Consider the following 23,403-nt stretch of genomic DNA (forward strand, 5'->3'; position numbering starts at 1 on the left):
TTTTACGTTTTAATAACATTTAAAAAAAAATTATTTTTTTTTTCAAATTAATATTAAATTATTTTGATTCGTTAATTTTAAAAATAATTTTTTAAAAATAAAAAAATATTATTATTATACATTTATAAGTAAAAGCTTATAAAGCAACCACAGTTATATTCCAAACAGTAAAACAGTGTTGGGAGATGATCTGATACAAGCCAGGTGCAATATTGCAAGATCTGCCTCCTATTACTAGCTAGCAAAATTATAGCACAGGAGGAGTGACCAATGAATAGGCGTGAATAAATTTGAATATGGTAAAAATGAGATGAGCCCCATCATAGTGTACCTATAGTCTCATCAAATATATTGGACGGAGATAAAAACAAAAAAAAGTACAGCAACCTGTCTATTCGGGCCTTGCCCCAAACAACAACTTTGCTGTCCGCCAACAACTCGCCGACAGCTTGGTTGTCGAAGTTGTTTGGGTCTTGGCTGAACAACAATCCGTGGACAACTAGGTTGTTACCTAAGTTGCTTGCGCTTTGGAGCAAAAACAAACAGCGGATAGTCGAACTACTTATAGGTGTGAGTGGGATTGTGGTGTTAGTGATGGTTTAATATGTTTTTTTTTGTTTAAAATTATATTAAAATAAAATATTTTTATTTTTTAAAAATTATTTTTGACTTCAACATATCAAAATGATTTGAAACCATAAAAAGAGTTATTTTAAGCAAAAAAAATTAAAATATGAGGAAATGCGGTTTGCACCGCGTTCCCAAACACACCCTAGATAGATAAGTTGTCCGTGTATTGTTGCCGACTATTTTTTAAAATATGCGTTGTTTTTAATAGAAAGATAATTAAAAAAGATGTTTTTTAAACATGTAATCAAGAGCTCGTAACATTAAAAGATATATGATTTAGCTTCCAAGCAACAAAGAAATAATATGTAAAAAACTTGTCTAAACTGTCTCAAATTTCATATAAGAATCAAATTGTAAAATGTAAATGAATATCAATCTAACATAGACATGCTTTGAGTAACTCAAAATAAAAGGTAATATGATGAACAAAAAGAATATGAAAGGTCAACTTTTGAGTGAGAAGTAAAGTTCCAACAATTATTAGTACGTAAAAGAATAACAAATGTTTGGACTTTGGACCCTATGTATAAAATATCACAGTAAAGACCTGAATAACTTAGTTAAGTATCTACAAAAATATTTTATATATCCATCTATGTGTCTGGATCCAGTGTATAAAATGAGTATGGTATATACCTTAAACACTCACTTTAGAAATTTCCCTCCAAAAAGAAAGCAACTTAAAAGCACCTAAAATCTTTAAACTTTCTTGGGCAAGGATTAACTAAATAATTTCCTCCATTAGATTATGCATATATACACACACATGCACAACAAAAAAAACTCCTGAATGTAAATTGAAAAACTTATATGTGCATCTAATTAAAAAACCCAATAACCATTGTATAAAATAATGAAAAAAATCATAAACAATAAACAAAAATGAAATTAAGAAAACTAAGTGAAAAATAAAGATCAAAATATCTCACATCGCAACATGAATAGTTTACATGGTCATGTTTAATAAATTTCTCTATCAAAATAAATTTGTAATAGAAAAACACATAAAAATTATAATAGAAATCAACACACATAAAATTTATTAAACAATAATTATATATATAAAAAAATAATGCAAGGTTGCACATAACACATAAATTCTTTTGAACAATAATTAAAAAAAAAAACAATGTTAGGCTGCACATATAAAAAATCTTATAAAAAAATCAATATTTGAAAAAACAATTAATCTATATAAAATTAAGAGAAAAAACACAAATGAATCATACTCACCTCTTTATAAACTAAACACACCCAATATCATTCAAAAATAATCACAATCTTATTAAAACATAAAAAAAATTATTAATATACACAAATAATGCACTATTTTTAAAAAAATATATATAAAAACCAGGCCAAACGTTTGTGGGCTTGGTTAGACCTGGCCTAATGAAGCAATGGCTAGCGCTCGGGCTTGCAATACTAGGCCCAAGCACAAGCTTTTTTAAAAAAAGTTTACTCGAGCGAACAACGCGTATTTTAAAAAATAATGACACATCGTCTGCTTCGACCCAGAATTCGGCCACTATGGTAGCCGAAGAAACAAGGTTTGTTGTTTTTCACCTAAAATCTCATTTTCAACCTATTTTTGACCTAAAATACCTGGGTCAGAATCCGACGACTCCCTCTCTCTCCTCCCAGCAGAAAAGGACTGAATAAAAAGGAAAATAAAGTTAGGTACCAAAATATATTGTCTTGAAATTCAAAAGACCGATTGCCTTATACCTAAAAATATTAGAGATTAAAATGAATGTTTCAACGAAACCTTCAACCCGCCTCCAATGTTACCCTTCGCACTATCTCACCATTTTCTGGTGTGGTTAGCTGCGGATTTTTCACTTCAGTCTCTTAGCTTTCAATTCAATCCCCTCCTAAAAAAATATGCAATTAGGGGCTAATTGGAGCTTCAAAGAGCCAAATCATATAGAATAAAAGTTCAAGAACCAAAGTGAAAATTTTCAAAAAATGCACTACTCTAAACCACAATAAATTGTGAGAGAGTACATAGTAATCTTAAAGGCTGGTGCCTTTTAGCTTTATATAATTTGCTATGTTACTTAGGCCTCTTCACTTGAGTTGGGTGTTGATCCAAACCTAACTATTCCAGGTTGTGATGAGACCGTAAAAACTTTGAATTGAATCTAGTTCTTTCATGATTGCTTGATGAGCCATGTTAGAACTTGATCATTCTGTAATGATAGGATAAAGTGATTGGACTGGGCCACTGCTTGATGAGTTGAAAATGTGGCTCAACTTGGCCATTCTTGTTTATTTTTGTGTTTTGCTATGCTATTGGTAAAAAGGTCGGCGCTCATGAGTGATTGATGAGAAAAATCGGTGCCCACTAAAAAGATAAGTTAACGGGAGATAGCCATTGACGAGAAAGGTTGGACTGTAGTGACAGCCCGTGCATAAACACACGAGGTCAAACAACCATGTGAATTCCTTGGAGGTTATCATTATGCATTATGGTGTATACCAGTATTAGATTCCAATGGGTTAAGCTAAAAAAAACATGGTAGAGCATGTTGTCCTAAAATAGATAGCTTTTTGTTTGTATAATGAACATGGCCAGTCCATTCGGGCATGGCTTAACAATGATAAAATCATTGTGAAAAAATAAATAAGTTCCCAGGTTTTAGTTTTAAAATTCTTGCTTTTAAAAGCATTTTAGTTGTTTTATTATTAAAAAAATAATTCTTATTTGTGTCGGATTAATTTAGTTATAACTAACAGGTACGGTTAAAAAAAACTTTAATGCTCTTACACGTTAGTGTTAATTGTTTTTACTGTTATTACACTGTATTAAACAGTGTATACGAGTTATAGTGATTTTCAAAGGGCAAGTAGTTCTTTTTAATTATTCAAAAAATATATTTAATGCTAAGTTAAAAAAAATACATTAATTAATTTACGTAAGCTTAATTTCTTTGAGACCTGGAAGCGTTGCCGTAATAAGAAAAATTCATTATCGAACCAAATAAAAAATTAAAAACCCACCCCTCTCAAACGAAAAACCTTAAAAAGGAAACGAAAAGAAAAAATAAATTCTTAAATATTGAAGGTAATCTTTGAAAGCTAGTTTAGTTATCTACTCTGGTTCGATTCCTTAACATCACCAAACTGCTTTTGTTGTCTGAAACTTTAGAAATCAAGTTCTACTTTAGGTTTTGTCATTAGGGTTCTTGATGAAGTTCGAAAAATATTGAGTTTTAATAAGAAATTTGCTCTTCCTCTTCCTTCTTCTTCTTCTTCTTCTTGTTGTTGTTAATTTGACCTTGTTTGATTTATTTGTGAGCCACAGTATGTCAGGAGAAGAGGAAGAGAATGCGGCCGAGCTCAAAATCGGAGATGGTAATACTCTACCTTTGAGTCTTGATATCAGTTTTACGTGCGATTTAGCAGATTTTTTTTGTGATGGGTTTTGTTTTCTTTTTAGATTTTTTGAAAGCCAAGTGCTTAATGAATTGTGAAGTTGCTTTAATTCTTGAGCATAAGTATGAGCAGCTTCAACAGATGTCTGATGATCCTATGAATCAAGTATCCCAGTAAGCAATACAGCTATATTGTTCTGAAATTACTGTGCTGTGCATCTTTCAAGTCTGCGTTGCCGTACTTGTGTGTTTGTGTTCGTGTGGGTGATATGTGGTTGTATTGGTTGAATAGCTTTTGACTTGTTTTGAGTTTAGCATATTCACAGATGGGCTTTCTGGTTTCTGTTTAGTTGGATGGCATAAATTGATTCTAGAGGGGAGATGATACAAAAATCATGCAAAGCGTCTTCTTCTTTTCTTTTTCTTTTTTGTTTGATTAAGCTAATTGAGCATAGATTTTTCAATCTCTTCTTCTCGTGTTGAGGTTGTCTAAATCATCTTAATGACAGTGAGAAGCTTATGGTCACACAGCTTCTAATCCCATCTTTCCTCTTTCTCCAATTATGATGAGTCTGTTGATTACTTTGATAAATAGGTTTAGTTTAAATCATGAATGTAGGAACTGGGAGGTCTTTGATGCAATGTTTTGGAGGTAACTTCATTGTAAAAATTAAATGATACCAATAAAGTTTGCCCCTGCTGGGGAAAAAAATCTGCCCCTAATGGTTTGTCAAACAAGGGTGAAAACTACGAGGTTTTGCATGCCTTAAATATACGTTTTCTCTTTTCAAATGTGCTTAAGTATTGTTTGTCACTGCATTGCAGAGTATTTGAGAAATCACTGCAGTATGTGAAACGCTTTAGTCGCTATAAAAATCCCGATGCTGTCAGACAAGTTCGAGAGTATCCTTGAACTTTAAAGAAATTCTAGAGTATTTGATAATGTTGAGGGTTTCCTTTTAATTATTCTGTCGTGTTTAGTTACCATGGATTCAAGTTTCTAGGATCTCACTTACTTTTATTGAGCGGCTGATCAAAGGACCATGGCAATTATTTTTCATCAGTAAAAGATGGGGGCGATCTGTTAGTTATAGGATGATGCACCTAATTGGTTTATAGTTTGTGTTCAAATTTCTAGTATCTTGCAGAATCTTTGTGAAAACTTAACCAGCATCCAGAATTCTTAGCCGATACCAATTGGCTGAATTTGAGGTAAATTACAGTTACACGATAAATTGAGATTTATGTTTCTACTCATGATACAGAATATCATAACTTGCAACTATCTATTTTGTAGCTTTGTGTTCTTGGCAACCTTTGCCCGGAAACAGTCGAGGAAGCTATTGCCATGGTACCTTCTATCAAGGTTAGTCCTTTCAGACATTTGGTTTGGCCCTTCTATTTAAGACTACTTCTCGTTAGATTGATATGCAGTGATAATGAAATCAACAGTGGAGACAAACAAATAAATTGATGCATGCTACCAATCCAGGCACTTTTCTCCCTCTCTAGTTCTTTTTTAAAAAAAAAATAAAAAATAAAACCAAGAACTTATGTTATGCTGACCATTTTGTTGGGGTTTTATTGGACAATGAATGTAGCCATTTTTCATGGTATTACTAGGCACTGTTATATTATGCGATTCTCATCATTCAAAGAACCTTTATGAACCAAATGTATTTTTTAATGTATATGAAAGCCGGACTCACAATGATGAAGCAATTGAGAAAATGTTGAATTAACTGTAATTGATGAATAAATCTGATTTGAACTTTACTTAACCAAATGTCTTTGTTATGTAGACCAAAGGCCGAGCTCACGATGATGAAGCAATTGAGAAAATGTTGAATGACCTGTCATTGATCAAGAAATTTGAATAGGGGCTACTATATCCCCTTCCTTTTCAATCTGGATGGTTGTCATCTGAATGTTCAAGGCTTTTTTGCTTTTACAAGAATGAGAGTGGTTTAAGCTGCTGATGGCTATCAGTATCGTTCTAAATTTCATCTGAGCCAAATGGTTTATACATCAGTCCTTATGGCCATGTACTGTGATACTGCTCTCACGTGACATTTGGTAATACTTGCATTTGATATCAACTGCCTATTCGAATGTTACAGTTCAGTCTTTGTTTTGACCCGTTTATAAATAGCTATATGATTTAAGACAAACTGAACCTAGAATTTACTAACTGCTGCATATTTTAAGTTAGCTATTTAGTTTGATGGAAGATATTAACTTTTTTCTTTCAAAAAAAGGGAATGGTGATTAAAGCTTGTAGTTTTTTGGTGCGCGTGTTTGGTACTGGATTGTAGGTTACTTTTCAAATTAAAATGATGTTTTTTCAGATTTTTATTTTTGATACACATTGATATCATTCAAAAAAACAACCTAGAGAATGCTTTGTGAGAGGTTGTTCCCTTGGAATTCAGAGTCCAGGCTAAAAAGTGGAATCTGGCATTTGCTTGCGGACGCCATTTTCGTTTCATGATTGTTTGAGAAACTCAACCAGGCGTCCACAAGAAAAAAAAATTAAAAGAATAGCCTTTCTAGTAAATGGATTGGAATATTTTGCTTTTAAAAAGACTCAGATTGATAAAATTCCGAGCAATTAGATTTCAGATTCTCTGGAATTAACATGTTAAACTGTCGTATCGTCTGATTGATTGCTCAATTTCTTTATTTCTTCACTTTTTCTGTCCTGGGGTGTTTCTCGACAAGTACTTCACATGAATTCTGACTTGTTCCATGTTCAGAGGACCTTTCACTTGCAAAAAATTAAAAACCCTTGCTGTCTTGGAGGAGAGAAACGAGGAAAATTCCGACCATGACAGCTTCAATGTGAACACAAACGTGTAACCAAGAGTTACCAGCTTAGAAGAGCTTGAACAACTTGACAGTACCTAGCAATGTCTGGTCTTCATTCCCAGCACCCAAACTTTTCCCAGCCTTTTGCTGTACAAAATGATTCTACACATTAACTATGATCAATACCACAAAAACCGAGAACAACAAAAGACAGATCACTGTTACTAATCAATCGCACAAAAAAAAAACTGTATCTTGGATCTCTACTCTTCAATCCAGCAGTATTGTCACACATCACGAGAAATAGCCATGGTGAATTGACTCATGCAGGGGTTTCCCAAATTGTACCAAAACAGCTTCCTCTGCCACAAACCGGCCATTGGTTTTGGATTTTTCTTTATCAAATGAGTTCGAACAACCCTGAATAAACATAGAACATAAGAATTTTAAACTCAATCAGGTAGTGAATGCATAAGAATCCGGTTCAATTAAGATCTGACTTTTGCTTTTTTTTTGTGATTTTTTTGCTTCGAGTATGAGAGCATTAGTGAATACGGTCCAACAGTATTTTTAAAATTTCTTGAAATTTTATTTTAGTATTAAATTAGTTTTTTTCAGTATTTTAATATTCAAATATAAAAAAAATTAAAAACCTCAAAGTTTATTTCTTTAAGTATTTATTAATTCATTTAAATCCCACTCTTTAAGGAAAAATGCCACGTTTACCAATAAACCTTCGAACTGTGAGTTGAATACACATACATTTATGACAGGATAAGCTTGAAAAGAGAAACTGCAACATCGATTTCTCTCAAATTCTCGGAGGAACCTTGACATAAATATGGATTTCTAATGGATGCGACCGCGCGCTTCCTCGACTCCGTTTCATCCACGCCACATTTTTCATATTTCATGGCAACAATTATATTCTCCAGCAAACCCCAAGTTAATTTTCAGGACGTTATTTGAAAAGGAGCAGCCTGTCTTAAGGAGTTTAACACACACTGCCTGCTATCCTGCCCCTATACAGATCATAACACGATCAAACCAAAGCAAAACTTGGATCACAAGATTTCCCATCCCAGACTTTAACCAAGACCTGTATTTCTATTGCTATTATTTACAAAGGTCGAGTTCCTGGCACAAAATAGGCCACATCACTTCCTAAGATCTTTACAAGATAAAATTAGTTTAACAAAGTGTGATGATCAATCTATAGTGCATAGCAGCTCTCAATTCCATCTCTTTGAATTCTTCAACCCTTTTGACTTTTGTTTCGCAGCCTGAAAGGCCTTCATTTTTTGTTTCTTCCGAGCTTCCTTCTCAGCCTGGTTATAAAAGACAACAAAACTTTGGCTCAAATCACCACCATTGTTTACTTTGTAACGGGTATAAACAAGTGGCAGAACTCACCTTCGACATCTTGGATTTGGCCTTTACTTTGGGAGCCTTGTCCTCAAGCTCCGCTTCGCGTTCAAGCTCTCTCACCCTTGCATCCAGATTTTTCTCCAGATAATACTGTGAATCACAAAAAATTGGAGCCAACCAACCATTAACATCCTACATTTAAGATTAAAATGAACCCAGACTTCTACTTGTGCCATACGTACAGGATTAGTAAGAAACTTTGATTTCTTAATCTTCAATGTATCAAGCAGTGATTTGAGGTAAAACAAAAATGTGGCCTCACAATATGATCACCCAAGTTCCATAATAAAAAAATTTACATGAAACAGGCATGAAAATATATGGCCCCTCATCTTAGAAATAAATATTGTGACTTTACTACTATCACTCTAGGTGAATAGTATGCCAGAAGATGCATAGTTGTAAGATGAAAGAAGGGAGAAGCAAAAAGAGGACTTACATTGTAATCGCCTGCATAATCCTGTAACTTGCCATCTTTAACTTCCACTACTCTATTAACTATTTGCTTTATGAAATACCGGTCATGAGAAACTGTAATGACTGTGCCTTTGTATTCTGATATGGCCTCCTGATGTCACAATAAGTCATATATCGACCATAATGTCTTAAGCAAAATAAAATGTAAAAGAAATGGAAACAAAACAAATATGTAAAAGACCAAACCTCAAGCATCTCTTTTGAAGGTATATCCAAGTGATTAGTTGGTTCATCCAGAACTAATAAAGTTGAAGGTTTAACCATGAATTTGCAAAATGCTAGGCGTGCCTGAAGGAAACAGTAATACAACACTCAAGACTTCAAGCTTCACTAAAAGAAAAGAGAATAAAAAGGGAAGACAGCAAAATTAAAAGAATTAGTATAGAAAAACATGTGGTATAGTGTGTTCCATTAATACAAAACTATAATAACGAACCCACTCGACCAATAACAACAATCTAGTCATCAAGTATCAAAAGTCCAAAAGCATATTGAATTTGTCCATGCAATATATAGAAGTGCAAGTATGTTAAAACTTTGGTGAGTTTTATTATTTTTTGTGGATAAAATATACTTGCAAATTATTATAATCAGTGAATATTCAGAGTACAGCCACTAATAGGAATCATGTTCAGTTTAAAATATTTCCATTTCGGAATATCTCCAAAGTGTAATATTTGTGATTATATTAGTTGTGAACTCTACTTCTAGTAAGTTTAATATTCACAAGTTAATGAGCAAAAGGGAAGTAAATTAAAAGCAAAATGACCAACTAAATTCTAGGAAGACCAACACAATTAGATGATTTTATTAGCTTTAATCAAAACCAACCACTAAAAAGATATAATAATGGTTTATTAGCATATCTATAGCTTTGATAATTGTACTGCCATCTTAGACTGATTTCTTGCTAGTGATACCAACATAATAATATCTTCACTTCCTTTTCACTATAGATAGTATTCTTAGGTTCAACACGAGTACATGCTAACTAGTTAGTTCATGTATATTTAAGAGATGACGCCAAATCTATAAAAAATGAGCAAGCAATTTAGAGAGATCTAACGTGACTTTCAAAACCTAAAGCTATTCATCAAAAATAAAAGGAAGATCTATCATGACAGGTGAGGATAGGAGACAATGTTTAGGGGAGCCAGGAGAGTTCATACAAGGCAGATACAATGGATAGGAAACGATGTAAATCGGAACTGTATTTATTGGTGTAAAATGAAACCCTTAATTGAGAAATAAGTGTATTTATAGCATAGAAGAGGTGGCCTTCACCCATAAGAAAGTTCTTGCAGTGAAAAAATAGTTGATGAAGAGGAACTAGAGTTTGATATATGTCAAAGTGACATGTGATTTGATATTGAGCATCTACAAGTACGGAAAGGAAAAGGTGGGCATGCCAAATCCCCTAAACTCAAACCTTAAATTCCTTCTGCAAATATCTCAAGAATCATATTCATCATGTCTAAAGAAAATAACTACAAACGGATAGAGAAGAGGAATTATTTATGTGTCACATGCCCTGTGCTTAGAACAGAGTGCAAACTATGATATGCATTATACCTGGGAGAATATAACCTAACTTCATCTAGCTATATCTTGTGGATAGGGTAATCACACCGTGCTTGTATTGTCTTGTTGAACTAAACAGCATATATCAAGAAGCATCAACAATCATATATCGCATTTAAACAAACCCAGGTATCCATCTGCTTAAAAAGGACTACAAAAGTATTGACCATGAGAGCTAATTAAGGAAATATTGTTTCTCATCTCATCCAATTTTTCAGTTGATAATGAATGTTAAACACGTGTAGTATCATGAGCTCCATACAAATTAATATCTAGTACAGAATAGAAGAATTTTTCAACAAATGGACAGAAAAGCAAGACAAATTTCTGTCAAACAACCAATAGAGCATAGAGTGTGCAATAGAATAAAGATGTGAGATTGAAGATTTATAAGAGAATCTCAATTTAGTTTACCTTCTCTCCACCACTCAAAAAGGAAACCTTTCTATCAAGCATATCCACTTTGAAGTTGCAACGACCAAGGAGTCCCTTTATATCATCAAGTCTCCAGTCCTCCGCAACTTCTTCCACTGTTTGAAGTACTGTTTTATCTAAATCAAGTGCCTCAGCCTATTAAGTGAATAGATTATACTCAGTTGATCTGTTTAACAATTAAAATTAGCAAGAAAACATGAAGGACAAGAAAGCCCGTGATTAAAAGGAAATGGCATCTGATTGAGGAGTGCAATGCACCTGGTTCTGCTCAAAATAATTTGGTAGTACATTATGTTCCCCAAGCACAATTTCACCTCTACTTGGCTTCTCTAAACCCATGATCAGTTTCAGTAAAGTACTCTTCCCACATCCATTTGGACCAATAATAGCAATTTTTTCTCCTCTTTCTATCATGAGATTTGTCTTATTAAAAAGCACCTGGAACAAAAGCAATCAATAACCGTCAATAACATGTCTAGAAGATCAATGGGAAAAACAGAACTCGGTATTTCAAAAATCATCTTCCCCGTAACATGGCTTACCTTATCCTCATAACCAAATTCCAAATCCCTAATCACAACAACAGATCTTCCACTTCTCCCACGCTCTGGGAACCTGATCTTCATTTGTTTGCGTTGAAATGGCTTCTCTATTTGATCCTCTTCTTGAAGTCTCTCCAGTTTCTATGATGATGAAAAAAAAAATGTTAGGTGAAACTGAAGCAGCCAGGCAGGTTGTAGAGATTAGATGACCACACTTGGTAGGGAAAGACCACTCTAGATATAAAAAAAATACTAGGATAGCTTTAAGTTTTTTTAACTGGGTTACCAGTCAATCCTACTTCCTTAAAATGATCTAGTTACAGAGAGATCATAACAAGGAATAGTTATAGATTTGGTAAAGCACAGCAAAATTTCATGTGTTGGGTGTGGTAGCTTATATACAAAACACATGTAGTGAAAAACACCACCAAACACAAGTAGTAGGTTAATTTAAAAGAGAGGAGACTATATCAGTCTAAACCACTAAAGAGTCCTGATCACATTTGATTTTCTGAACTCCACTTGTCTTTTATTTCGAGCAGGATGCAGATGTGAAAGGCATTACACCACTAAGATGTTCAGATTTTTAATAAAATTAGCACAAGAACCATCTCCAGAAGTTATACTACTCCACAAATGCGTTGTAATTTTAAATATTGTAATTGCAACATTTAGATAACAGTAAGAAATGCAAGAATTGGTCTAATGGAAGAGAACATACTAATATACCAGAGCATAGACTGAATATTTCTGGACAGTAGCTCATTAGATATCAAGAAGGTATTTGAAAAATAACCAAGAATAGAATATTTCAAAATGAAGTTTGATAAAGGAAAAAAAAAATGGAGCTCTTTGAACCTCACTGTACCTTCTCAGCAGAAGAAGCACGGCCAGAGTTTGCTCCTGAACCTAGCCTACTTATTAAATCTCTCGTGTGCTCAATTTCCCTTTGATGCTTCTCCCAAGCAGCAAGCTGAGCTTCAACCCATTCTGCTTTTGATATGATGTATTGAGAATAATTTCCCTCAAATGTCCTAGACACACCCATATCAGTTTCCACAATTTTTGTACACAATTGATCAAGAAAGGCTCTGTCATGAGATATGATGACCATCGGCACATCTTGCTTCTGGAGATAACCTTCAAGCCACTCAATAGTGTCAAGGTCAAGGTGATTTGTGGGTTCATCCAAAAGCAACAAATCTGGGTCCTGCAAATTTACAAGTTAAAATTTAAGTCAACTATCAACCATTTATTCCAAAGATCACGAAACATTTTTAGATGTAAATGAGCAACCGTTTTTTGTTGCTTCACAGCTCAAGTTAAGTTACTTTACATCATAAAGTGATAGAAATAGAAAAAAGTAGCCCGATTTTCAGTTATAACCAAGCTGCATCCACTAGCCATCAATTCTTCCAAAAGAATACAAGCATGTTCAGCAAATTCCGATATTTCCAAATAAAAAAAAGTAACAGTTTCAACTACAACACTAATGCCAATCTATTTCCTGCAACCAAAAATAAAAAATCACCGCACCATTCTCTTGCCGATTAATCAGTGTCAAGTAAAAGCATCATACTTGAACATTCTAGACACAATGAACTCAAATTTATCATTGAATCTTATACGCCTGTATTTTACCAAAGAAAAACCAAAACCACATTATACCTGCAGCAAAATCTTCCCAAGCGACATCCTCATCTGCCACCCACTACTGAAAGCAGCCACCAACCTATACGGATCCTCAGGGGAAAACCCGAGCTCAGGCATCAACTTACTAATCTTTGCGTCAACTTCATCCAAATCCACAGCTTGTGCTCTTCTCTGCAACAAATCAAACTCATCCAATAACCTCCCCATCAACTCCAAATCCTCCACAGATCCCTCTATAGCCTTTTGCACCTTCTCCAACCTCTTAGCTATCTCCATTTCCTCTTTAAAAGCACTCATAAACTCTTCCTTCACAGTCCTACTCATAGAAACCTCAAACTCTTGACTCAAGAACGCAATCTTCATATTGGCTTTGGCTTTAATCACATTTCCTGAATCAGGCTCCTCTAGCCCAGTCATAATTCTCAACTGGGTCGTTTTGCCTGCTCCATTTACACCCACTAATCCAACTTTCTCACCCTTTTTCACTTCCCAAGTCACGTCTTTCAAAACAGTAACACCTTTATAACTCTTGCTTATATTTTCTAGCTTAATACCTGAAGATATCCCAGAAGCCCCACGGTTTGATTGCTTTCTTAAGCGGTTCTTGTCGAACTCAACATCCGAATTGCTTGAAAACAATGACTCTATGTCGGTTTCGGGTTCGGCAACAGATGTTTCTATCGTGGCCGTTGATAAGCGTGCTTTGATTTTAGAACTCGGTCTTCTGGTAGGGAAGTTGAATGAATTAGTGTTGTTTATAGTGAATTTAGTGGATAAGAGAGATGGGTTTGGTTTAAGAAGTGAGAGTTTTTGTTGAGGATTGAAAAGGGTTGCACCGGTGAAGAAGGTAGAGTGGAATTTAGTGGACAAGTCCATGTTAGGTTGTGAGAAATTTAGGGGAGATGATGGGTTTGGGTGGGAGAGTGTTCCTCGGGGCAGGCAGCGGTCTGTGTCTGTCTCTGTGTCTGTGTCTGTGTCTGTGGAGAGAAGAGGACCCCTCAGGCCATGAAAGAGGTACTGTTGCGTTGTGTAGTGTTGTGTGTGATGGTTTTGAAGCTGTTGATGGCGTTGATTGATGTTAATTGCCAAGGGAAGATTGTAAAGAATTTTCCCCTTTGTTTTTCTTTTCTTTTCTTTTCTTTTCTATTTTTTCTTTTTTCTTTTCTTCGGGGAGATGGTATTATTTTCAGTCTTGCCACTCCGTAGCCTAATATTAATAAAGATTGACCACCCACTTTAACTTAAGGGTAAAAAAATCAATTTTTCATTATTCATTTTTTAAGTTATTTAATTTAAAATATATTGAATACACGATTTCATTATTCATGCCTCATAAAATTTGGATCAAGCACCGAGAAATAAAAGAAAGAATGGATTATTCATGCCTCATAAAAAAAAAATGCATGTCTGAGATTTTCACTGTTGGAAAATTTTGTGGCCATGGAAACAGATAACGCTCGTGCCAAAATGAAGTTCCGTGGCCCCAATTCTACTGACCGAGTTCGGGCTTCTTCTTTACTCTGTCATCTGTTGACACGTGTGATTTCAATGGAAACTCGTCCCACGTGTTCAAACTTTAAACTAAGACATAACAGATAGAATCAGAATCATGTTTTCTTATCTTTTTCTTACATAGCGAAAGGTATGCAATCTAGAACCCACGGATTTCTTTTCCATCGGGCCCAATATTTTATTGAAATAATTACAAAAATTCTTCTAGTTTTATGTTTTTTATATAATTTTATAAATTATATTTTTCATAATATAATTTATATATATTTAATAATAGTTTACATCCTCAATAATATATTTCATTTAAATTTTTTATTTGATCCAAGATATAAAATGTAATTTATAAAAGTATATAAAAAAACTCAGATTAAATTATAAAAGATTTTTTGTAATTATCCCTATTTTATTTCTTTTTGTGATGTTTTTTTAAAATCCGGCTTTCATGTAAATTTTTGTTATTTCAAAGCGTTGAGCCCTTTCCGGCATTTGGGAGGAAGAGGTAAGGAAATATATATATACATTTTTAGAAACATAAGGATTTACATTGAAGATTTTGAAACTATCAAAATGAAGTGGAACATTGTTAGATCTATTAAATTTAAAATATATTTTACTCTCAAGAATTCGCTTTTTCATGGGTGAAATTAAAATAACCTATAATAACGAAAGAGTGGATGAATAAATTATTGAAAATGATGGCCGCCATGGAAATACATGCCCTTCTTTATATATAACTTATATTATTATTATAAAAAATAATAATTAAGAGGAATTAGTAAAACACCGTGACAGGTCAAAGATGTTACAGTGAAACCTTCTTCTTTTTTTTATCCTTTAATTTTTTTTATTATTTATTCTTTTAAAATTACGATGAATATTTGATTTTTATGTCTATATACAGAGATCTTATAATGTCAAGAAAATATTATATTGCTCGATTTAACAAAATAAAATTTAATTTTATCATTGTAAAAAAAATTAGAGTTTTGAAAATCGAATTTAAAGCTTATGTTAGCCTTATGACTAAGATAATAATTTAACTATATGCTTTGATGACAATATAAACATTAGATATAATAAAATATTATTTTGATATAGTTTTAATGTATATCACATAATTAATATCATAATATATTCTATACTTAATTTTTGGTGATGTTTTCTTCTGCTAGGCTAGCATTGGATTGTCTAATAACCCAAATAGGCTAACATGTGATAATTTCTTTTATTGTTTTTTTTTTAGTTTATCTATTATTGTTGTTGTTTTTGTATTATTTAAATTATCTCTTTAACCAATTACTTGTGACTTCAATTTTTTTTCTTAACTTATCACATTTCTACACCAAAAAAAAATCAACCCAAACAGGCTAGCATTAATTTTTTTTCTAACTTCATCTTTCAACATTTGATTGATTTAAAAAATAGACTTTATAATTATTATTTTTATTTATTTTCTATGAGATTATTAGGGTCTCATGACCAAAGTCACGAGTTTTGTTGCTTGGTTAGGTTGATTTATGATTTTTTGTTCTTTTTTTAATTGATTTTTTTTTCAATCTCATCTTTTAAAACTAGATTGATTGAGAATTATAATTTATAAATTTTGTTATTTGCTTTATATTAAATTATTTCAGTCTTCTGACTCGGGTTTGTCAGGTTGACTAAAGTTTTTTTTTCAATTTCATCCTTAATATTTTTATTATTTGCTTTTAGTAGGGTCATCAGGGTCTCATAACCAGGGTAACGGATTTGACAAATTAATTCAAGTTGATCTGAGTCAATATAATATGCTGTTATTTTTATATTTTTAAAAATATATCATCTTGATTTTTTTAGTTAAACTATTTTTTAATCGGTTATTCAGATTGTCTTTAAACTTATTAAGTCGATCAAGTTACATCATATCAATCTCTATATAGTTAGATTATTTAAAAAAAAACATATTAATAATTCTTGTACTTTTTTTATATCTAAAAAAAAATAATTCAACTTGCAACATATAGGGCAGTTTTTTAAAAGTTACATTTTACATTTTGAAATTTGAAGGAAGATAATACTTTATATTCTTGATGAGAGTTTGAGTAAAAAATATCAATAAAAAAATCTATTTATCCACAAGTCTGCCAATATTTTTTAAATAATAATTAAAGAGCTATTAAAACCGAAAAATAATACAACTATCATTAAGTTACTTTCCCCTTTTCATTGTAGCTCCATCAATAAATTCCTATGTGCTTTTCCATTAAATAAACCTTTCAAGAAACAGCTATAATAGGAGTGACTTATTGTTATAATGGTACTTTATACTAAAAATTCTAATAACAATTATTTTTTAAAATATTTTTTTATAATATATTAAAATATTATATTTTTTTTTATTTTAAAAAAATCATTTCTGATATCAATATATCAAAACAAAATAAGAGCATTTAAATTTTAAATTTAATTTTAAACTAAAAATAAATAAATTTAAATATTTTTTTGAAACACAAATTCCCAAACTAACTCTAAATCCATGCCTGATTCAATATCTCCCTCCTTGCAAAAGGCATTGACTAGAATAAATGCTGAGAGGCTAGTTATAATATTTAAAAAATTAATTGTAATGGAAAAAAAAGGATAAAAATTAAAGTATAGAATTATCATGATAATTTTTCTTTAAAAATAGTTAGATGTCATGTCACAATAATGCCAATCAAGCACTTAATAATTTCGGTAGGATATAATTAAATAATCTAAGCTCATTGTTGATAATTGAAATATTTGTGATATGTTTTCTTCCCTGTGTCGTTTCATAAAAGATTTAAACCTTTCTTTATCCTAAAAACCTCAGCTGCAGCGTTTTGTGATTTCACTTTCAGCATCTTCTAATTTATATACGACAAATAAGAAGAGTTCCTCGCGAGGAGGACCGGTACAGGATACAGTTATAAAGAGAAATCCTAACAAAAAAAAAAAAAACCCTTCAATTTATTGTGAGAAATTGAGCTAAATTACAAGGTTTTTTTTCAACAAGGACCAAGCTGGATGCTTCGAGGAATATCAAGGACTAAATTATAGAAAAAAACCACATTATACAAATTTGGAAAAAGGTTTCTGTGAACTTTACATATCACGAGACAAAAAAAATATTTTCAGATGTATTTTATTGTTTGGAAAAAAAATATTTTTATCATAAAATTTATATTCTTATTTAAGTATTATTCCTGTTTAGTCTGCCTTTTTGTTTTTTACAAGTATTATTCCAGTTGTCCATCGAGTGTTTTTATGTACAATCCCACTTATGCTTTTTCACTAACTTTTTCTATTGTATTTTTTTAATTACTTTTCTAAGTTTTTCTATTTTATCATTTAATTAATTAAAAATTAAATTTTATAATTTTTTTATATAAGGTGATTCTAGTCTAACATACCAGATTATAAGTTTAAAAAGTTAATAATAATTGATATTTTTTTTTACTTATTTTCTTATTAACTTTGTGATTTTTTATTCTAACATACCAGATTATAAGTTTAAAAAGTTAATAATATTGACATTTTTTTTTCACTTATTTTCTTATTAACTTTGTGATTTTTTATTTTTTATTTTTTATTTTTTATTAAATTATCATGATTTCATAACTTGGATTACAATTTTAACAAGTTAACCTAAATTGACTCACCCTTTATTTGTGAACTTAAAGGTTTGTTATGCTATCTTGGATTAAACTGAGCTGGTTTTTTTCATCTTTTCTTTTATTTAATTTCATCCTTTCATGTTTCATGGGATGAAAATTAAGCAATGTTGTTTGTTTTCCTTTACAAAAATATTTTTTTCATGTATTTGTCATTAATTTTTTTTAATTTGATCCATTTGTTATCATTACCTGTTTTTTTATCATCAAATTAAAATAAAAATACAAACTGATTTCACCAAGTTTGGTCAATGACTCGAGTTACATGACCTTTTTCTTTTTTTAAAATGTATTTGCATTACCTAAACATCATTTTTTATGCAAAAAAAACATTGTGATGTAGCGCAGGTACATAGCTAGTTGGATCTATTTAAAATTTTTTTTTCCTTTAGAGCATTGAATGTAGGTCTGACTATAAGGTTGTGCCATAAAAGTATGATAATTAAATAGATTAATTTAAAAAACCAAAGAAAAAAAACCAATAGGAAGAAAAAAACTAATGAAAAAAAAGAAAAAAAAATTGAATTAATTGGGTTAACCCGTCAAGTCTAGGATCCGCGTCATGAAAGTTTGATAATTAAATAGAAAAAAAATTGACGGGTTTACCCAGAATTAATTGGGTTAACCCGTCAAACCAAGTTAACCTGTCAAGTCCGGGATACGTGTCATGAAAATCTAATAATGAAATAGAAAGAAATTTAACATTAACAAATTAAACCAAACAAAAAAAATTAATTAAAAAGAAAAATAATTTTGGGTTAACTCATCAAATCAGGTTAACCCATCAAACCCGGGATCCGTATCATGAAAGTCTGATAACTAAATTAAAAAAATTTAACATTAACAAACTAAATTAAAAAAAAAATCATTAGAAGAAAAATAACAAAAAAAAGACAGCTACAATACTTTTGAGGATATATTATAATATAATAGAATAATATAATAATAATAATAATATAATTATAATTATGGGGAAAGTTAAAAGGTGTGGGGAAAGTAAGAGAAAAAAACCTTCATGAAGAAAAAAATTAATGAAAAAAAAATCTGAATCAACTAAGTTAATCATTAAACCTTAGATTCATATCATGAAAACCTGATAATTAAATAGAAAAAATTTAATATTAAGAAACTATAAACAAAAAATAAACTAAATGCATAAGCTTTTTTACCATGGATTGCACCGTGCAATCCACAGTAAAAGGCTTAAAAAAAAAACAAAGGCATACGTCATGGATTAATTTTTTTTTCCTACATAAAAAATATAAAAAAAGCTAAAATCTAAGAATGTTAGGTCTTTCTGTAAGGATATACCCAAAAACCTTGGGTCTAGTTGCAACACTTGACCAAAGAGTAATATTTATAATATTAATAATAGTATTAAACTTACATGACTTAAGTTTAAGTGAGTCTGACTGCACACCAGATCCAAAAGCATTGGATGTGGATCTGACTATAAGGTCATGTCATATAAATATAATAATTAAAAAAAAAACAAAAAAAAAACAAAAATAAAAAAAACTGAATTAACTGCTAAACCTTAACCTTTCGAATCAGTATTTTTATCTTATTAATTTTTTCTTCTGATTATATCTATTTATTTTTAAATACTATTATTTCTCGCTGTGATACTTTGAAAAAAGTCGCCAGCAAGTAGCAACTATCCAATCATAAATAATGAAACGCCATCGTACAGAAACCTAACCGTGTTGCAGTTGAAGAGCGATTCTTTTCCTCACAAAACAGCTAGCAAATGCAAAAGTGCAAACTTGACAGAACAGAAACGCAAGTAAAGCGTGTACAAAACCAGTGGCATATAAAGTAATAACAACAGAAACAGAAACCCATTTCTGTAAACAGAAAAATAAAAATAAAAATTCGAGTCCTATATATATATAGATTAGATCATATGACTAGCCAAGGTAGCCACTACATCTGAAAAGAGAAGAAAAGAAGCAAGAATCTCGCTGTCATTGTGCTGTCCTGCTCTCCTCAGTTTCTTTCTTCTTCACACAGTTTGCCTTCTTTCCCTTCTGCCTCCAAAAGCCTCTCTTCTCCGCTCAACTTGCAGCCACTAAAACAGCCTCTCTCTCTCTCTCTCTCTCCATCTCACTCTCTTTTGTGCTACTATATTATCCATTTTAATAGTTCATTGATTATTTAGAAGATCTCATGGAGGATCGTAAAGATCAGGTACTCTCCTTCTCCCTTTTGTTTTGTTTACGGACGTAAAGAATCCAGGAGGAGCAGAGCAAGTCAGATTTCTTTCTCCTTTTTCTTTTCTTTTCACGAGCTTCATCGCTGGCTAAGTTTTCCCCTGCGTAATTCTATGTAAATGAATTTAAAAACCTTGAGATCTAATCATTTAGTTTTCAATAATTAGACGGTTTCTTGCATGGTTTAGCAACTGAGTTTTACCTCTCACCTTTTCTTTTTACCCTCTTCATACTCGTGTTTGTGTCGTTTTTGGTCTCAAAAGTTATTACTTGAGTGCTTATTTCGTTACCTCCATGAAACATTCAAACGAAGTAATCATTCACTTTTTTCAAAGCCAAGAACGAGGAAACAGTGAAAGATCATACTTGATTATTTTTACACCTTTTTATTTTTTCAACGGTTGCCCCTGTCAATTTTTTCTCACTGTTCATTTCTTCGCCATATTTTTTTATTTTTTATTTTTGGATGATAGACGTGTTGAATTAAAATTGCCAACCAAGACTTGAATGTTAATGTTAATATTTGACCCTTGATATTATTTTAAATTACGTGTTTCAATTTTCGACAGCATTTTCAATTTTCTTCTTGTTTTTAACGGTGAGAGTATCTCAGGATACCGAAATTAAGTTATGTGGTTGAGTCTCAGGTAGGCGGTCCACACCCAAACTAGTAGTATATACACGTGGAAATGTTATCGTAAAATAAATAGAAACCAACTTACCATATCTCTATCAATAATTTAGAGTTTATAATAAATTAATATTTCTTGGAATCAATACGTTGAGATAATTAATGGATTGTTTATTTATATATATAATGCATTGAATCAAACCACGGGCTTTTGTGTGGAATATTTTTCTTTTTTAAGAAATGACAGTATATAATTACACCATGAGATGAGTCTTCAATTTATTAGGAGGGATAATTTTCAAAACATAAGAACATATGAGTCATTTATCTTATTTAGAGTAAAGAGTGATTTTCATAAGATAAAAATATGATTTTTCTGTTAAATTTGGATGAAGAAATAGATGGAATAATATATTAGAGAGATGATTTATTTAAGGATTAAATTGATATAATTAAAGATATAAAGATAAATAAAAAATTTAAGAATAAATTGATTTATTTCACCTTTTTTTTTCTTGGAATGTTAATAATGTTTCTGTTAATGATTCTTTTGATATGTAATCGAACATGAATTAATTACATTTTTTTTTTTGGAATGTTAAAAATGTTGTCGTTAATGATTCTTTTGATATATAATCAAATATTAATTAGTTACATTATATATTTTTTTCGTGAAGAAAAATGCTCCATGGCTATCAGTGCCACAGTTTGGGGACTGGGACCAGAAGGGTGAATTGCCAGACTACTCCGTAGATTTCTCAAAAATAAGGGAAATGAGGAAACAGAACAAGAGGGATGCCTCAAGAGCCAGTCTTGGCAAAGAAGAAGAGCTAATCAACCCAACAGCAACTACTGCTAAAACCGCTCAAACTCATGATCACCGCCACCATTACCATCAGGACCACCACGACTCTCCAGCAGTAAGATTCTCTCAATAGCTTTATTTGGAAAGCATTATTAAACATAATGTGCCAAGTACTGCTACATCTATGCTAGTAGTGGCTCGTAATTATGAATTAGAGAGAGTAACATAATAAATAATTTATGATGATAGTGGCCTCCTTGTGGCGGTGGGAAATTGTTTGGAATTGTTGGTTGTGCTATTAAACTTGGTGGGTCAATGTTGCGACTCAGCAGGTACCGACATATAATCCATTAATAAAAAGCTCAGTCCACTTTGTCGTGGCATCATCGTCCCATTGACCCATCTAACAAAAAAAGAAGAAGATGAAGAAGTAGAGTGAGATGGGGAAAAAACTTTGGTTGGTTGGTAGTCGTACGTGGGACGGCAGACCAGGTTGATTAACCGGATATGATGTATTAAATTCATATGATAAGAATGTAGTGCTTTAAATTAATCTTCTTTTGTGGTTTAGAAATCTATAGCTGAATATACCGAGTATTTTTCACAAATCTATATTATTTCAAATTGAACAGGTGTGTTTCTCTAGGTTTACATTTTCTTTCATAAAAATTACATGCATGCTTGTATTGCCATGCTTGTATGCTGAAGAGATGTCAATGTTATGTGTGTTGCAGACATGCCAGATTTTATTTCAAACTTGTCCTAAAAGGCGATAAGATTTGTAATCATGACAAGAATGCCTGCCACATTGATTTGTTAATTTGATAGGCACATGGCATTCATTTACGCCATAGAAATGGAATGTTTCAGTACTGTTTCCATCACCTTCTTAGACTCTGGTTGCTGTAAGTCCCTTTTGCCAGATGATCGCTTCTGACTGTTAAAAACAATCAGGAACATGATACATACATTGCATGGTGCTGGTTTAATCTCTTGCAACATGGAAAATGCTTTATCAAGCAAGTGTTCAGTTAATATGGAAATATAAATGCTTCTTGAAATGGTTTAAAACTCCAACCAATGGCATTGATTCTTTGAGCTCCTGCAATTTCCTTTATGTAGAAACCGTACTCTGATTGATTTTAATACAGATTCTGATTTATTCACCACTGGTTTTCCTTGCAGACAAGGAGGAGCATTTTTAGCTATTTCAACTGCTGTGTGAAAGCCTGAGGTTGGAGGACGAATTTATTGTTCCAGGCCACGTGTAATGATAATGCATCTGGGAGAACATTTTGTGTTTAGCCTTTCTTATGGTTTTTTAGTTTTCCAACTGGAATCGTTTTCGTTCTTCATCAACGTTATTTCCAGATCGAAACCATGATGTGTAGTGAATTGGTTGACGTTTCTCTGCGCCCTCGCTCTTTAATTAATGCTTGATTATCAGATCAGCCTGAAAAATGCATCTGTTTTGCAAAAAAGTGGGAAAAATTCTTAAGCTGAATGAAGTCATGATCCAATCCTTGTCATGTTCATTGAAACATGGGAGGATACCAATCCAGGTGATCTTCGGACATGGTAGGAATTTTTAAGTGCCATGACGTGGTTTGTTTGATAGACATCATGGGCCCTGATTC

The 23,403-nt window shown here is 32.0% G+C and overlaps 3 protein-coding genes across 3 annotated transcripts; 2 read left to right on the forward strand and 1 right to left on the reverse strand.

The window, feature by feature from the left end:
• Nucleotides 1–3,539: 3,539 nt before the first annotated feature.
• Nucleotides 3,540–6,178, forward strand: LOC133693553 (DNA-directed RNA polymerase II subunit 4). The gene is made up of 7 exons (XM_062114785.1): nucleotides 3,540–3,697; nucleotides 3,938–3,987; nucleotides 4,073–4,181; nucleotides 4,833–4,910; nucleotides 5,186–5,219; nucleotides 5,305–5,373; nucleotides 5,810–6,178. The coding sequence occupies exons 2-7, from the start codon at nucleotides 3,939–3,941 to the stop codon at nucleotides 5,885–5,887; spliced, it is 417 nt and encodes a 138-aa protein (XP_061970769.1). The 5' UTR covers nucleotides 3,540–3,697; nucleotide 3,938; the 3' UTR covers nucleotides 5,888–6,178.
• A 1,709-nt stretch (nucleotides 6,179–7,887) lies between these two features.
• LOC133695479 (ABC transporter F family member 5-like) lies at nucleotides 7,888–14,027 on the reverse strand. The gene is made up of 10 exons (XM_062117494.1): nucleotides 12,947–14,027; nucleotides 12,147–12,488; nucleotides 11,279–11,419; nucleotides 10,995–11,174; nucleotides 10,716–10,871; nucleotides 8,907–9,008; nucleotides 8,683–8,811; nucleotides 8,229–8,333; nucleotides 8,020–8,143; nucleotides 7,888–7,981 (listed from the first exon to the last, which is right to left on the reverse strand). The coding sequence occupies exons 1-9, from the start codon at nucleotides 13,805–13,807 to the stop codon at nucleotides 8,048–8,050; spliced, it is 2,112 nt and encodes a 703-aa protein (XP_061973478.1). The 5' UTR covers nucleotides 13,808–14,027; the 3' UTR covers nucleotides 7,888–7,981; nucleotides 8,020–8,047.
• Nucleotides 14,028–20,018: 5,991 nt separating this feature from the next.
• Nucleotides 20,019–23,227, forward strand: LOC133693550 (uncharacterized). The gene is made up of 3 exons (XM_062114782.1): nucleotides 20,019–20,307; nucleotides 21,639–21,881; nucleotides 22,952–23,227. The coding sequence occupies exons 1-3, from the start codon at nucleotides 20,287–20,289 to the stop codon at nucleotides 22,997–22,999; spliced, it is 312 nt and encodes a 103-aa protein (XP_061970766.1). The 5' UTR covers nucleotides 20,019–20,286; the 3' UTR covers nucleotides 23,000–23,227.
• The last annotated feature ends 176 nt before the right edge of the window (nucleotides 23,228–23,403 follow it).

Source organism: Populus nigra, chromosome 5 (assembly GCF_951802175.1).
Source record: "Populus nigra chromosome 5, ddPopNigr1.1, whole genome shotgun sequence".
Lineage (NCBI taxonomy): Eukaryota > Viridiplantae > Streptophyta > Magnoliopsida > Malpighiales > Salicaceae > Populus > Populus nigra.